The following is a 17,833-nucleotide window of genomic DNA, read 5'->3' as shown; positions in this document are numbered from 1 at the left end:
AAAAAAAAAAAAAAAAAAATTAAAAACCCCACATCTGGCCAGTGGTCACAGTGCCTCAGTCCTGTACATCGACCTAAAATAAACACCAGTGACTCAATTATCTTAAAACAATGACTAGGTATGTCCAACATGGTCTGCTACATAAAAGCATTGCCTGCTAGGATCCTGCTAACCTTAAACAAGGATCCTTATGCTCTGTGCAGCCAAACCACAAGAACTGCATTTTTTGGAGATTATAGACTACGATATAGTATCCACATGTGTGGCAATGTGTATGTAGAGAAATCTGGGAGAGAAGTCAGTCTAGCTGGGTATGGTGGTGCACACCTATAATTCCAGCACTTGAGGCTGAGGCAGGAGGTTTGCTTGGAGTCCAAGGCAGGCCTGTGCTGTGTAGCAAGTCTCTGTTTCAAACAACAGCAACAACACCCACAAATATGGAGGAATACACACTGTAATAATAAAATCCTCTACACCAGGTAAGGAGTTTAGCATGGGCTGGAGAGATAGTCAGCTATTAAGAGTATTGGCTACTATTGTAGAAGATGTAGGTTGAGTCCCAAGGACTCTCACTGAGTGGCTCACAACTGCCACACCTCACACAACGTGTGGTTGGAGATTCAGCTCAGTGGTGCAGCAACTGCCTGGCTTTCGGAAGACCTAATTTCCATTTCCACATCACAGACAAAAGACAAAGGGGTAGACAGATTCCAAGTGGCTCCATTTCTGTTTTATTTCTGGAATTTTTGTCTAAAGAGAAGGTTGGACAGGGTCAACCTAAACCCAGTGAGCTGTTAGGTTGAGGTGGAATGTAGTTAAGTTAGAAGAGAACAATGCCCTGAAGGACAATGGGTGGATTAGACACACAGCAGGCATGGCACACACACACACACACACACACACACACACACACACACACACACACACACACTTTCTCCTCAGCCAGGAATCAGGTTCTGGTTACAGTGCCACTCACAACTGACTAATGTTTACCTCCTCAGAAACTCCCCCAGTAAGGAATCGGCCACGGAGAACACGAAGTCCATGAGAAGGAGCCGGTAGATGTCCTGACCAATGAGGGTCTCCCAGCACTGGAAGGCAGACATGGACAGAATCAGGGCTGATGGCTCAGATCAGAGCCCATGTAGGCTCAATTTGATCACACCCTCTGTATCCAGAAAAGGAGGCTTAATCTGCAAAAATAGCTATGAGTGTGTGTGTGAGTGTGTGTGTGAGAGATTGTGTGTGTGACTATGTGTGTGTGTGTGTGTGTGTGTGTGTGTGTGTGTGTGACCGCGTGCAATTTCTGTACTTCCCTCCATACCCCATAAGACTTACTGCTCACATGTACCAAAGTCTTCCCATATCATAAGCTCTACTTCTAAGATATTTCATGTCTGCCCTGTCCCTTCTAGACCCCATTTCCCCACCAGGGCTAAGCATTTTTTTTTTCAGGAGAGTAAGAAGCACGGAGGGGTAAGAATGTCCCTCCTCTTTCTGCTTACTGACTTCTACATTGTATAAAAATATGGAACTTGCAAGTAATGAATATGTTATTTTTAAAAGTGACTAGAGGTTTTCACAAGTTGGTGTGAGCTGGTAGACAGAAACCTCTACAGGAAGTCAGAACTATGAGAGAACATACTGGCACCTTCCATGTCTAGCTGAAGGAGAAGGAAGCTTTCCACACAGCCTAAAGATTCATGGATGGACGGATGGATGGATGGGTGGGTGGATGGATGGATGGGTGGGTGGATGGATGGGTGGATGGATGGATGGATGATGGATGGATGGATGGGTGGATGGGTGGATGGATGGATGGATGGATGGGTGGATGGGTGGATGGATGGATGGGTGGATGGATGGGTGGATGGATGGACGGATGGATGGATGGATGGGTGGGTGGATGGATGGACGGATGGATGGATGGATGGGTGGGTGGATGGATGGATGGATGGATGGGTGGATGGATGGATGGATGGATGGATGGGTGGATAGATAGATGAGTAGAAAAATGGATAGCTGGTAGATGAAGGGGAAAATGCAGGTAGATGGATGAATGAACAGGTAGATGGATGGGTGAATGAATGGATGGGAACATGACTGGATAAATGAATGCATAGAGAGATATGTGGATAGGTGGATGGATGGATGGGTGGATGGATAGATGACTACTGGGTGGACAGATGATGGATGAATAAATGGATCACTGGGTTAATGAATGGAGGGATGGATACATAAATAAATGAATAGATGGATGGAAGAATAAATGGGTGGACAGAAGCACAACATGATATTTTTCTCTAATATCTTAACTTGAAAAGCTGGTTTTGAATATCTTTAATGATTAGGATTAAGTGAAAATACTATGTTATGCAAATAATTTGAGTCCAGACACAGCAATGATTTTTGGTCCGTGTGGGCCCTCAGGAACCCCGCGTGTCCTAGCACTGGCAGTAGGAGATCTCTTATTCTGTGTCACATCCTAGAGACTCTGTATGATACACAAGTTTTTGTTTTGTTTGTCACAGGAAACAAGTGGTTTCAGAAGGAGAGGCATTCCAAGGAGAAAGCCTCTTGGTTTAGCTTTCTCCTGAGGCCACATGGGGCACCACTGTGAGGGGCAAGGACCAGAGAGTCTGGGCTGGAGAGATGGCTCAGAGGTTAAGAGCTCTGACTGCTCTTCCAGAGGTCCTGAGTTCAATTCCCAGCAACCACATGGTGGCTCACAACCATCTGTGACAGGATCCCATGCCCTCTTCTGGTGTGTCTGAAGACAGCTACAGTGTATAAGCTACAGTGAATAAGAGTAAATGAATCTCAAGAAAAAAGAAACCCATGGTCTGAAGCAGGAGAAGGAGAAAAGCCATGCTGAGTGTGTGAGAGGGCCAGTCAGGGTTTGGATGTGACTGTGCAGATGAGCTACATGTCTGCAACTCAGCAGAGCCCACGGTGTCTGGGGCATGGATAAAACGCACCAACCCTCAAGAAGGCTCTTGTGCCCAACCTCGGGCTATTTGGAAAGATTAGCATCAAAATTTCAGTCTATTGTATGCCTACCAGTGGTTGGTCACAGTACTCGCACTACCCGATAGTGAATAGTACCTGTCTTACAGATACTGAAGCTACAGAGACTCGGTGTATTTGATTGGCACTTCAGCTTTTCCACAAAGCCCTCCTGCTTTGTGCTGCCTCCCAGACCAGCTTCTCTTTTCTCCTCTTCCCAAAATGAAGTATGATGGTTTTCAGGAAACTCAAAGCCTCTTTAATGATTGAAGGTCAAGAAACAACTCAAGGCAGAACAGATCAACACATAAATCTCACCTCTTCGCCAGACAGAGCCACAATGTTGAGCCAATAATAACAAAGAATTCCAACAATGGAGATCTTCAGAAAGATGTTTCTATATAACGGAAGAGAAGACAGCTCTGGTCACCCTCGTGGGTCACCCTCACTGGCAGTCTTCTGTTCCCTGTGGCCATTCGATAGGACACACATTCCCGCCCACCTAGCTCCGAGGCTGGATGTGGCCCTAAGATGGGTTTTAGAAGGTGAACTGTGAGCAAATGTGCTGTGTGTCAGTTCTGGCCTGGAGCACTGCATGCTACCCGAGAGCTTCCAGAACACACTGTCCTTTGCAAGGGCAGTTGACACTATCTTAGATGTGCATTGGTGCCTCAACCTGGTCCCTTGCTGACTGGCATGCACGCAACACTCTCTCCAGTCTACAATGTATGTGTAACACTGGCAAGAAGTAAACCTTTATGCCTCAGGTCACTGAGACTTGGGGAGGATTGTTGCTGCAGCAAAACTTAATGTGTTCTGACTAATACACTCTTCTGTGGAGCCCGAAAACGAACCAGTTTCTCTTCCATTACAGTAATAAGAAACGTGCTTAATATTAATTTATAGAATACTTACCCAAGATGCTCTACTGAGGTCCTTAATGAATCATCTCCCTTAAACTTTATTATTCTATCACAGGTACCTATTTTACCCAACCTTCACCTGTCACAGCAACCTCTAATATTTACCCTTCGTGCGTGCCTAATGTATTAGGTACTTTTCTCATTGCTGTGACCAAATACCTGGTAAGAAGTGAGTTAAAGAGGGCTTGGTTTGGTTCGGTTCGGTTTGGTTCGGTTCGGTTTGGTTTGGCTCACAGTTAGAGGGTGAAGTCCATCACATAAGGGAAGACATGGCAGCAGGAACATGAACAGCTAGTTACATTGCACAGACAAGCAGGAAACAAAGACAGGTGAATCCTGTGCTTAGTCTAGTCTTTGCTTTTCATTCAGTCAGGGATCCTAGTCCTGAGGACTCACCACAGTTAGGGTGGGTCTTCCCACTTCTAATAACCCAACCTAGAAATTCCCTCACAGACATGCCCAAAGACCTGTCTGCTAAATGATTATAGATCCTGTCCAGTTGATAATCAATATTAGCCATCACACCTAAGAAAGTGGACCCCTGACCTGTGGGTCGACTGGGAGGAATAATGGTGGTACAAAAATCACTTATGATTAAAATTTTCATAATGTAAATTGAAAATGATTGACTCACTGATTGATTGAGTCAGTCATTCACTAATTACTCTTGAGCATCTGGTATGTCCCAGGTATTATAAATAATAAAACCATTTCCCCATACACTGTGTATGTGTGTGTGTGTGTGTGAGAGAGAGAGAGAGAGAAAGAGAGAGAGAGAGAGAGAGAGAGAGAGATACAGAGAAAGACAGAGAGACACACAGAGAAAAACAGAGACAGAGACAGAAAGACAGAGACAGGGACAGATAGAGAGACAGAGAGGCACACGCATGTGCACACTGCTGGGAGAGATAATAGATAAATTACTACGAAGTGGAAGAAATGATAATGTAAAGAGTGAGGGTGGCAGGAAAGAACTCCATGAAGGGACAACATCTGAGTAGAAGTAAAACTGAAGACAGGCAGTGAACTCCAGGGCTGTATGTGGAAGGAGGCTTTCAGGCAGAGAGAACAGCCAGAGTAGAGGCAGCTATGGAGCTAGACCTGTCTGAGAACACTTGGGAGGCCAGTGCAGGGCAGGATGAGGAGTCAGACAGAAAAGGAGGCTGGCACATGGGCCTCAGGCCAGAGGCCACAGAGAGGAAGGGCTTTGGAGGTGGTCAGTGAGGACACTTTGTGCAGATCCATGGTCAGAGCCAGGAGTTAGCCAGAGCTAACTAGCAAGGACAGACAGAAACTGGGTAGCTTTGGTTCTTCTTCATCAAACACATCTCTTTACCAACAAATGGGCATCACCAAGGAGTGCTGGCTTTGGGCCAGAGAGTCACCAAGAACAGTCTCCCTTCTGTTTTGATGGATGAATTATAAAAATATGCCTTCTCCTACATGAAGCAGTGGGTACTAGGGCTTTTTTTTTTTTTTTAAGATTTATTTATTTACTTATTTAATGTATATGAGTACACACTGTAGCTGTACAGATGGTTGTGAGCCTTCATCTGGTTGTAGGACCTCTGCTCACTCAGTTCCTGCTTGCTCTGGCCCAAAGATTTACTTATTATTATACATAGATACACTGTAGCCAATTTCAAATGCACCAGAAGAGGGCGCCAGATCTTATTATGGGTGGTTGTGAGCCACCATGTGGTTGCTGGGATTCGAACTCAGGACCTTCGGAAGAGCAGTTGGTGCTCTTACCCTGCTGAGTCATCTCTCCAGCCCGGTACCAGGGCTTCTTAGTCAGGACGCCTGTACAGTGCCTACACTTGAGGGCTAGGTTAATCCCTGGGCCAGGCCTGTGTGAGTTCCTGCCCTGATTTCCTTCAGTGATGAACAGCAATGCGGAAGTGAAAGCCCAATAAACCCTTTCCTCCCAATTTGCTCTCGGCAACGATGTTTCATGGAAGCAATAAAAACCCAACACAGGCAGCTGTTAATCCAGCGTCTGACACATCATTCCTGGAATGCCTTCCTTCGGGGACAGAACTTTGACATTTGAATGGAACTCCTTCTAGCTCCAGGAAATGAGCTAAAACCAGGCTTAGTACACCTACCTGATCAAGAGAATGTAGACTTCCTGTCTCGGTATCTCATACCTCTCCACCAGGCGGAACATGGAGTAGAAGCGAGGCACAGCCAGGTTGATGCAGGACACAACAAAGGGCAGTAATAACACCGCCCCAGGGTTCCTGTGCGTCTTCAGGAACTGCAGGATTGGAGGATAAACCTGAGAGGTCCATAAGAGCCTTGAACCCTCACCACACACTCAGAGGGGCTGAAGTAGGAAAACACACACACACACACACACACACACACACACACACGCAGTTCCTCTGAGGCATACTGAGTCTCAGATTGGTAAATACGTTTTCCCAGGGTCACCCAGCAAGGAAGCACAAGATGAGAGCGGTGTGCTAGTGAGTTTTTCTTGTCAACCCCATACAACCTAGAGTCAAGTGCCAAGGGGGAACCTTAATTGGAGAATCGCCTAGATCAGACTGACCTATGGGCACGTGTGTGGGGACATTTTCCTGACTGTTAACTGATGCAGGAGGGCCAAGCACAGCGTAGGCAGCACCAACCTTAGACAGTGTTCCTGGGCTGTATAAGAAAGTTAGCTAAGTATGAGCCAGGGAGGGAGCCACAAGCCGTTTCCCCATGGTTCCTGCCTCCACTCCCAGGGATGACTGTGACCAAGTAAGTCCTTTCCATTCCAAACTGGTTTTATTTAGAGCGTGACATCAGAGCAAAACGAGAACAGTGACCTAAGCTCACACAGCTTTTCTGGAACTTGGCTCTCCTCACCAGGATACCTTGAGCTACGAAACTGAGTTCTCTTGCTGTGGAAACAGAATCTATTTTAGCCATGAGGCAAGGAAACTAAACACTGTGGGATTTCTCCTGCTGCTCTTTTATTACTGTTGTTATATTATCATTATTATTATTTGTGTATTAGGCGGGGGGGGGGGGGGGGGGGGGGGGCGGAGCTAGGAGAGGATCTCAGTATGTAGGCTTGGCTATCCTGGAACTCACCACATAGATTAGGCTGACTTTGAATTCACAGAGAACTGCCTGCTTCTGCCTCACAAGTGGTGGGATTAAAGGCATGTGCTTCCATGTCTGCCTCCCTATTTTACATTTTTTTTAAAAAAATTATTTATTTATTTTATATATGAGTACACTATAGCTGTCTTCAGACACACCAGAAGAGGGCATCAGATCCCATTGCATATGGTTATGAGCCACCACGTGGTTGCTGGGAATTGAACTCAAAACCTCTGGAAGAGCAGTCAGTACTCTTAACCTCTGAGCCATCTCTCCAGTCCTTATTTGGTTTTTTTCTTATTTGATTTTTTTAAACTAAAATATAACTACATTATTTTCTCCCTTTTCTTTCCTACTCCTCACTGTTCTCCCATGTATCCCTCACTCTTCTCTATTTCAAATTTATGTTTTTTTTCTTTAATTGTTGTTACACATATATCATATGCATATATGTTCACAAACATATAGATTCAACCTGATCAGGCCATATGATGTTACTTGTATGTATAGGACTTCAGGGCTGACTGTCCCTGCTACTGTAGTACAGCCTGAAGCAGGCTCACCAGACTTCCTTTGTGCTAAGAACTGAACTGGGAAAGAGGCTTGCCCATGCAGGGCCTTTACATGAGGATGTAGCCCCTGGTGCTTGGCCCTCTGCCAGGCATCTTCCTTGGAATGATTCCTGTGGGTGTGTTTGGTGTCCCATGTCTCATTCTCTTTCTCCTGAGGCCTGACCCAACCTGGATCCACTTATAGAGGCGTTGAAAGCACCTCTCACCTCTTAGTAATTCTTTGGAACCCTCATATCATGGGTAAGATGTGAAATTAGAGGTGTGTGTGTGTGTGTGTGTGTGTGTGTGTGTATTTGGTCCCCAGTAACAAGTTGTGGAACGCTGTGGGTCCTTAGGCAGGAAGCATGGTTGGAGACGGTGTATTACAGGGGTCTAGCCTTTGAAGGTCAAAAGGCAGCCTCTGGTGCCTCCTACATTCTCTGCTTCCTGATCCATCAAGAGGGCCCACCCACTCCCACCTATGCTAACCATGCCTAGCCATTATGTCTTCCCTCCAAGATGGACTGGCATTCCCAACTGTGAGTCAAGTCACATCCTTCCTCCTTGGCACTGTTTCTGTCAGATCATTGAGGAAATTAGCTGGCATGCCTAAGGCAGCCTCTCTAGCCCATACTGACCAGCTGAGGGGAAACCTAGGGACTTGGCATCTCTGAGCCATAGGAGCATCCCTCAAGCCACAGAGACTCACTAGAATTCAGCAAGATGAAATAAAGTCAAGCTCAGCCACGGGAAGCTATGGTCGTCGGTGACTGACAGCCACTGGGTTATGTGAGCAGTTGATCCTGCTTAGCGTAGGGCAGGTATCTAGGCCCAGGACTTCTGAGTCTCTCAGTAGCAGCCCTGCACTTCAGGGCAGATATGGGAGGCAAACATTTTTCACTTGTAACTGCTCAGCTACAGCTTCCACTTGGGGTGGCCAAAGGCAGGCCTGTAAGGACTGTGACTCAGTTTCCCCTCTTTCAAGTCACACTTTAATATGGCCAGTGTCGACCCTTCGGGTTTGCATAATCCCATACCTGTTGTTTTTAAACCAGGGGAGAAAACACTGGGGCCAAGGACAATTAAGCCACTCAGAGAGTTCACCCACGTGTTAGAGTGTCTACTTTGTCAGGTTTCATCAGGGCATGGAGACAGAGCATCTACAGTCTCAGCACCTGGGAGGCTGAAGCAGGAGGATAAGGAATTTAAGGCTGGACTCTGCTGTATAACTTTGTCTCAAAAAAGCAGAAGAAAAACAAAACAAAACAAAACAAAACAAACAAAAGAATTGAGGACTTGATCCCAGCTCTCTGCCAAAGTCCCACCTCCACAGGAGCCTGGAGTGCTGTGCATTACACCATGGGGACTCTTAAGTGCAGATCTGGCCATGAAAAGAGGACTGGTTCTGCAGTTTGAAGCAAGGTTCTATGGATGCAGCTGCTCCTGGTCACAGGGCCCCGCTCAAGGTCTCTACTCTGCATCTGCCCGGCAGCCTCACAGTCCTCCCCAGCTCTCTCTGCTCTGGCCCACACAATTACCTCAGAGTTATACTCAGCCAAGTAGTATACAGCCACACAGCAGGCTGCGGTCACTCCAGTAGAGACGAGCCAAGCGGCTACATGAGCAGAAAATCGGGCCAGCTGCTGGTTGAACGTGAGCCTGTCGTTCTCCTGGCGGATCTCAGACAGGTTCTCCTGCAAGTGCCAGGAGAGCAGTCAGTGGGATCCACTGGCCCTTCCCTGCTTGTCAGCAGAGATCCTCAGGAATACAGGGCCAGCCCAGACCACACAGGAGCTGCAGGGTAAGTCTGTGCTGCATGTCTACAAGGTGGATCATGGGAGACCAAGGGGGAACCTCAGGACGGCAGAGAAGCACAAGGACTTCAAACTCCATTTCCATCTTGGACAAACAGAGAGACATAAGAGGCCCTGGGTCATGGTGTACGCTCTGTGCTGCCTCCCTCTGCCCCTTCTTTCTCTTTCCTCCTCCTTCCCTCCTTGTTGTCTCTCTTCATCCCTTCCCTTCCCTCCCTCCGTCCCTCCCTCCACCCTTCTTTCCCTTCTTCCTCAGGCACTGTCTTCCTGCCTTCCTTCTCTTTTATCTTTGTGTTTGGGGTAAATAGGTCTTACTGTGTAGCCCTAGCCTACCCCTTAAACACATAATCCCCAGCCTCTGCCTCCCCAGGACAACAGGTATACACCACGACAAAACATTCAACCCAAGCCTTTTCTTTTCTTTCATTCTTTCTTTCTTTTTTTCTTTTTTTTCCCCGAGACAGGGTTTCTCTGTATAGCCCTGGCTGTCCTGGAACTCACTCTGTAGACCAGGCTGCCTCAAACTCAGAAATCTGCCTGCCTCTGCCTCCCAAGTGCTGGGATTAAAGGCGTGCGCCACCACTGCCCGGCTCCGAGCCTTTTCTTAATGAACAATTCCGAAAACCACATGGGGGGGAAAGTTAAAGCTGCCATCAAAGCTCATTTATTGATAATTTATAATTACTGCTCTATTTTATTTTATTTTAGTGGGCTTTTCTGTTATTGTTGTTTTGATTTGTATTTTGAAACAGGGTTTTACTCTGTATCCCTGGCTGACCTGGAACTAGTTAGTGGATCTCGCTGGCCTCAGATTCCAGTATCTGCCTCTCCAGTGCTGGGATTAAAGGCATGGGCCACCATACCGGGCTGCTGCATTTGTCTCTGTGGACCAGGGCAGCTCAGCCTCTGCATTTGGCGTGAAGATTGTGCTTCCCTTGTACACAACGCTTCGTGGCATCCCAAACCTCCACCCATTAGACAGCACCACACCTTTACCCTAATCGTCGTAGCAACTGAAAAAGGTCTCCAGAGACAGCCCAACCTCCCCCTGAGGGACACAGCTGCTCCAGGTGGAAAATCACCGCTCTAGGGTAAAACTTTTAATGTGGAAGCCCAAGAAGTGGATGTGTTTTCAGAGGAATTGCTAAACTGGCCCCAGTGAAGGCCAAGACAATCACAAAGCCTGACTGAGGTCTCCATGCGCTGGCTGGCATTAGCTATTATCCATAATTAAACGTCTTATAGACAAGACCACGAGGTGGAGGCAAAGGTCTATAGTCTCAGCACCGGGGAGTCTGAGCAAGGAGGATCTTAAATTCTAGGAGAGCTTGTGATTCACATGAACACCCCTCTTCCCTGGCCTGGAATTCACAGAAATCCACCTGTCCCTGCCTCCTGAGATGCTGGGATTAAAGGTGTACACACCTCAGCCTGGCTGAAACCCTATCTCAAAAGGAAAGAGAAAGGGAAATGGGAAAGGGACGGAAAAGCAGGGAGAGGAAGAGGAAGAGCTGTAGACACGCAGGGGTGAGGAAGGCTGGTGGAGGAGGACTTTGCAGGGAGGAAGGCTGGTGGAGGAGGACTTTGAGGGGAGGAAGGCTGGTGGAGGAGGACTTTGCAGGGAGGAAGGCTGGTGGAGGAGAACTTTGTGGCAAGACTCTGGAGTCTGGGACTTACTCTGATCTCCGTGCTCAGATTCTTCTGTTTTAGCTTTACAGCTTTTTCATGGGTAACAGTGAAGTCCCAGCAAAAGATGAGCTTAGCAATCCCTCTGGAGTATATGTGGGGGTTGATGAAGTTGTTCCGGAAGTACTTGGCCATGCTGGGGGAGGTAGAAACCAAAATGTCCAAACATTACCATGAAGGCGTTGAGGCACGCAGGGATGAGACATGTCACTCACTGATAATGAAAGGCAATATGGGCAGTCCAAACTCTTCTCTCCGAGAAAGGGGAATTACCAGCACAATGTTGTACAGGTAACAGGATCAGACAGGCATAGCCTGAAAGCCTGAAGTCTGACAATAGAGGGCTCTTTGCCCCATTAAATGTTCTGAGCCTCAGTTTCCACATCTGTATGATGGGGATAACAACAATGATGGGGGAAAAAACCTCACAGAGAGATTATGAGATTATCATCCATGTTGCTGCAACAAAAGATCATCAAGGGGCTGGTGATATGGCTCAGTGGGTAAGAGCACCAACTGTTCTTCCAAAGGTCCTGAGTTCAAATGCCAGCAACCACATGGTGGCTCACAACCATCCATAATGAGATCGGACGCCCCCTTCTAGTGTGTTTGAAGACAGCTACAGTGTACTTATTTATAATAATAAATAAATCTTTAAAAAAAAGATTAAAAGAAAAGATCATCACGCTATTGCTTAATACACTGTAGGGGCATAATCTCACATTTCTGGGATCAGAAGTGTAGAAGGGTCTAGAGATATGATTCAAACAGTAAAATTCTAGCTGTGCAAACCCGAGGACCTGAGTTTGGATCCCTAAAGCCAAAGTAAAAATGCAGAGTATGGAAGCATGTGCTCATAATCCCAGATCTGAGGAGACAGAAGCAAGTCTGTCCTGAACCCCACCAGCCAGCCAGTCTAGCTACAGCCTCCTGGGGAATCCTGTCTAAAAAGAAATGGACAACATCTAAGAAGAGACCCAAGGTTGTCCTCTGGTTTTTACATGCTCATGTGTACGCTCACACATGCAAACACACACACACACACACACACACACACACACACACACAGAGGATATGGCAAGATGCCACAGGTTGGCCTTCCGAGGGATCTAGAACTGAGCCGATTTCCTCGCCTTCTCCAGCTTTGAGGAGCTTCCCTCCATCTTTTGCTTGTAGCCCCTCCCCCACTTTCAAGGCCAGCAGATAACACCCTCCTCCCTTCCCTCCCACAACTCCCTTCCCTCTGACTTTTCATCTCTTTCTTCAGGGTCCCTGTGTTAATATTGGACCTACTTGGATAATCCAAGACACTTCTCCCCATGTTTAAGAGCCTCAGTCAACATTTGTAGAGTTCAGGTATTGATTTATTTTTGAGCAAGGCATCCCTATGTAACCCAAGCTAGCTTGGAACTCACTATGTAGATCAAGCTGGCCTCAAACTTGCACAGGTTTTCTTGCAGAATCACAGATGTTCACCACCCTGGCCAGAGCCCATTTGTGTTGTGTGATGGTTAATCTTTGCCAATTTGATTAGACTAAGAGATACCTCTAGTACTAAATCACTCTTTGGTATCTATGAGGATGATTCCAGAGATGACTAACTAAAGGGGAGAGGGCCACCATAAAGGTGGGAATGTAGTAGGAGCCTAGATGAGAGAAAGATGGGGGGAGGAAGCTGAGCAGTGTGGAGCTCTCTGCTCCCTCGCTACAGTGTGTAGCTCTCTCTGCTCCCTGGCTACAGTGTGTAGCTCTCTCTGCTCCCTCACTACAGTGTGTAGCTCTCTTTGCTCCCTGGCTACAGTGTGTAGCCCTCTCTGCTCCCTCACTACAGTGTGTAGCTCTCTCCGCTTCCTGACTACGAAGAGGTAAGCAGCTTGCATCTCCATCAACTGTTCTGCCTCACCCTGTCTGGCCCAGGAGCTGTGGATCCAAGTGACCATGGACATGAAGCCCTGAGTTGTATATGGCAACAGTTTTGTCAATAATAGAGATAAGCACACCATACAAAATAACATGCCCATGGATTCTAGGAGTCAGGAAACAGGAATCCTGGGGGGACATCAGTCAGAAAACCACAGGAGCAATGGCAGGAGACATTCATTAGCCTCTGTTGTGAGATTATGGAGTGTCTCAGACCAGAGGTCTGTTGGTATACAGCTGGGCACATTGTCAATGAGAAGTGAAACCAATACTGCCCTCCCATGATGCCTTGCACTGGGTGACAGCTGAAAGAATGTGTTCTAGCTTGATAAGTTTCAACGGAGTCACAATTTTTTTCTTTGAACAATGGTTCTGTTGGGGAGGTTACATGAGCTGAATTATAAGTCCCCCAAATTCAGATGTGAAAGTTGGAAGCCCTGGGACATTAGTATATGACTGCATTTGGAGATAAAACCTTTGAAAACAAGATAATTAAAGTAAAATGAAGACTTCAGGGTGGGTTCTAATCCAAGACATTGCCATTCTTATTAGAAGAAATTAGAGCTGGGATGCAACTCTTCTCCAGAACTGCAAAAGAAAATGAGAGAAGGAGGAAGGAGAGGAGGAAGAAGAAGAGGAGGAGAAGGGAGAGAAGAGATAGGAGGAAGAAAACAGGTGAAGAGGAGGGTATTTAGAACCAGACAGATACAGTAAAGGACACAATGAAGACAGGGAAAGGTGGCTGCCCTAGTTAGCTTTCCACCATTGTAACACATATACCTAAGACAATCAGCTTATACAGAGAGAAGGGTTGCTTTCCATCACTATAAACTATATACCTAAGGCAATCAATCAGCTTATTCAGAGAGAAGGTTTGCTTTCCATCACTGTAACACATATATCTAAGACAATCAGCTTATCCAGAGAGAAGGTTTGCTGGGCTCAGATTTAGAGGCTTCTGTCAAAGTCTAGTTACCCTTGCTGCTCTGGACCCGTAACAATGCATCCTGACAGGCAGGAGGGCACTGAACAAACCTGCTCAGCTCATGGCCAGGAGAGCAGAAGGGGTCAGAGAACCCCACAACTCCCTCTGAGGGCAGGCCCTCAATGACTTGAAGATCTCCCATTAGACTGCACCTCTCACATCCTAGATCTAAGCTATAGTGATGACCTTCGATAAACCAAAGAGAGGCTGCCTCAGGAGAGACCAACCTTGCTAACACTTTCATCTAGAACTACCAGCTTCTAAACCTGTGAGAACAGATTTCTGTTGCTTTAATCATCTGTGCCAGGGTCCTCTGCAAATGAAAACAGACGCTGACACACACTCCTGAGCTCACTTCCCATCTGGACCTCCTCTCGGCCAACCATCCCCCCACCCTGTTTAGCATGTGCAATTGCTTGGTGACATCATCTGTTTTTAGACTGATCACTTAATGTTTTTAAAGGCACAGGAGCATCTTCTTCCATCCCTCTCATATTCTGCACTGTAAGACAAGGAGTGCACAGGAAGCCGTAGGAAATCACCATTGCAGAGAAGCTGTGTTCTGGGCTAGCTTTCATTTAGAGGCAAGGTCTCTCTATGTATCCCAGGCTGTCCTTGAACTCAAAATCCTCCTTCCTCACCACCTAAGGGTTAGGATGACAGTTGTGCACCACTATGCCCAGCTTCTTGGATTATTGCTGGAGTTTCTTGGAGTTTGCCTAAATCTAAGATCAGCCTTAGGGGCTGGGAACACAGCTCGGTTGGTAAAGTATTTGTCACCCAAGAACAAGAAGGAGTACAATTCCCAGAACCCATGTAAAAAGTAATCTGCACACAACAGTGGACACTTATAATTCCAGCGCTGGGGAAGCAAGGACATTTGGCTCCCTGGAGCTCAAGAGACAGCCAGCTAAGCCTCCAGGTCAGGTTCCAAGCCCAAGAGAGACCCTATCAAATACAAAACAAACAAACAAACAAAAAAATAAGGTAGAAAGATAAAGAGTACTTGAGGCACAGAAGTTGTCTTCTGTCCTCAAATGTGGACAAATCTTCTGAGCCCTACTAATGTGTACACATGTGCACATACAAATGCACATGTGTGCACCCACACAACTAAAATAAGCTTTAGGATCAGATCAGAATTTCTACCTGAAGAGTAGACTGAAGAAGCAGATGACCAGGCAGGCTCCGATTGTGAAGATGTAGGCCAGCTGCATGTTGTAGGATGCTCCGCCCACCCTATGTCGGATTGTAGAGTTGGTATAGAACCCATAGTACATCACCGTGTCCTTAAAATAACCCTGACGGGAATAGTAAAGAGATCCAAGTTAAGCCACTTGTTTGAGAAAGGTGAGTGGCTGTTTCTGCAGGTCCCTGTCTGCAGTTATTCACACATTCATGGTCGTTTCTTGGCATCCAAGGAGATCAGCTCTGGGGCTGCTGAAGAATCCACCAGGGGCAGATGTTCAAGTCCCTTCCATGCATGGCTTAGTGTCCACATAGGACCTGTGCCCACCCTCCCAGGTTCTAAGTCATCTTGAGGTGACACACCTAATACAACATGAATAGGTGTTATAGTGTGTAATTAAGGAATAATGATGATGACCAGGACTGCTTACATGCTTATAGACACAATTCTTAAAATGTATTATTTGTGAATGTGTGTGTGCACATATGCCAGTGTGTGCTCTCTCTCTCTCTCTCTGTGTGTGTGTGTGTGTGTGTGTGTGTGTGTGTGTGCATGGTGTACGTGCATGAGTGTGCTGCTGACCAGAGGAGAAACGAGTGTTCTGCCCTATGACTCTCTACCTTATTCCCTTAAGACAGGGATTCCCACTGAACGTGGAGCTTGCTGGTTAGAAGGTTATGCTGGATGTCCAATAACCCTCCTGTCTCTGCCCACAAGTGCTCATATTACAGGTGCATACAGCCATAACTGGCTTTACATGTGGGTGCTGGGTATCCTAACCCAAATCCTCATGTTTGTACAGCAAGGGTTCTTACCAAGTCAGTCCCCTGCCATGCCCCAGTCATAGACACAAACTTTAAAAACATATTTTGTACTTGTGGCTGAGTGAATCAAAGGGTTTAGAACTGTGGGACTGAAAGGTTGATTGTAGTTTCCTAGGAAAGAGACCTAGATGTTTTAAAACTGAGCTCCTAGAGTTGGAGAGAATTTCAAACCAAGGTGATTTTGTAGTTGGGGAACCCCACTGTGAGCACCTGAACTTGGGGATCAAGCCAAGCATCCTGAAAGCCAGATGTTCAGGCACCATCAACCTCTGCCATCTACTCAGTGTGTTGGCCTGACAGAACAAACCTAAGGAAGTGGTCAGACAATTCCAGAAGGCTAGTGCATCATTAGGGCTTGCATATTAGCTGGCGCCACTTTTTGTAATAAGGGGGAAATGATGTATCTTTGTAGACTATTTTCTCTTCCCATATAAGCATCAACCCAGCAATTATCAATAAGTACATAAACGATAGATACTAGGTAAATAAAGAAGCATAAACACAGGGGAATGATTCGTTAAAAATAAAGGAGGAGGGCTGGTTGTGTTGCTTGTCTGCACAGTGCTTGCTTGGAATATGGGAAGTCTGAGCTTTGGCTTCCCTGCAAGATAAAAAATAAAACACACAAAAGGTTTGTTTGTTTGTTTTATGCTTTACCATGCATCTTGGAGAGTTTTTATAAACCTGGGTCCTTCTTAACATCAGTCAGAGTGTATCAACACAGCTGCCTGTTGAAGCATCTAACCTCTACTCTGTGATCTGGCATTGAAGAAGTGTCTGCCCTTGAGAGTCTGTAGAACAGGGCTGCTACAACTACACCCCAAGGAACCTGCCTCTGCGTCTCTATGAACTAGGACTGCGCGTGGGTACCAGTATGTGTGTGAGCGCACATGTGTCTGTGTCTGTGTGTATATGTATGTGTGTCTGTGTGGGTGCATGTGTGTATATGTGCATATGTGTGTGTGCATGTGCATATGTGCATGTGCATATGTGCATGTGTGTATGTATCTGTGTATGTGTGTATATACATATGTGTATATTTGTGTTTGTATGTGTGTGTATATGTATGTGTCTGTGTATGTGCGTGTGCACATGTGTATGTGTGTGTTTGTCTGTGAGTGCACACTGACTGAAAAAGAGTCAAAGGCAAACATTTTCATATATCAGGTCACTTTACTCTGAAATCATTCAACATGCAACTCTGAAAATGCAGAATCCATTCCTATGGTCACATCACCATTGTTGTGTCTAACAAAATTAAGAATAAATTTCCAGGAATGCTCATCAGTTAAGAATATTTGCTGCTTTTCCAGAGAACCTAACTTCAGTTGCTAGCACTCACATTGCACAGCTCACAACCACCTGTAACTCCAGAGGATCTGATGCTCTCTTCTACCTCTGCAGGTACCACATACATGTGAACACACACACAAATAAAAATACTAAAAATATTTTAATGCCAGGCAGTGGTGGTGCAGGCCTTTAATCCCAGCACTTGGGAGGCAGAGGCAGGCGGATTTCTGAGTTGAAGGCCAGCCTGGTCTACAGAGTGAGTTCTAGGACAGCCAGGGCTACACAGAGAAACTCTGTCTTGGAAAAAAAAGAAAGAAAGAAAGAAAAAGAAAAAGAAAATATATTAGGGGATACATCCCAGCTTGGAGAATAGAGAAAAGAAGGAAAGGAAAATAGACTTTCCTTCATTTTCTTCTGTAGTAAGAATTTTCCAGAAGAGGATTGATTGTATTTGTAGGAATAAAGAAAAGAGAAGAGGCCGGGCAGTGGTGGTGCAGGCCTTTAATCCCAGCACTTGGGAGGCAGAGGCAGGTGGATTTCTGA

The 17,833-nt window shown here is 46.2% G+C and overlaps 1 protein-coding gene across 2 annotated transcripts in view; it reads right to left on the bottom strand.

Moving 5' to 3' along the window:
• Window positions 1-17,833, bottom strand: part of Tmc5 (transmembrane channel like 5) — an 82,025-nt gene that overhangs the window by 20,916 nt on the left and 43,276 nt on the right. For both annotated transcript variants that reach the window (XM_031388044.1, XM_031388043.1), the window contains 6 exons: window positions 15,134-15,285; window positions 11,071-11,215; window positions 9,118-9,273; window positions 6,038-6,189; window positions 3,325-3,403; window positions 994-1,091 (listed from right to left, as the gene is read on the bottom strand). In XM_031388044.1, the coding sequence (XP_031243904.1) occupies window positions 994-1,091; window positions 3,325-3,403; window positions 6,038-6,189; window positions 9,118-9,273; window positions 11,071-11,215; window positions 15,134-15,285 (782 nt within the window). The remainder of the gene's footprint in view (window positions 1-993; window positions 1,092-3,324; window positions 3,404-6,037; window positions 6,190-9,117; window positions 9,274-11,070; window positions 11,216-15,133; window positions 15,286-17,833) is intronic.

Source organism: Mastomys coucha, unplaced genomic scaffold (assembly GCF_008632895.1).
Source record: "Mastomys coucha isolate ucsf_1 unplaced genomic scaffold, UCSF_Mcou_1 pScaffold21, whole genome shotgun sequence".
NCBI lineage: Eukaryota > Metazoa > Chordata > Mammalia > Rodentia > Muridae > Mastomys > Mastomys coucha.
The sequence above is the reverse complement of the archived record's forward strand: the minus strand, read 5'-3'. Positions and strand labels throughout refer to the sequence as shown.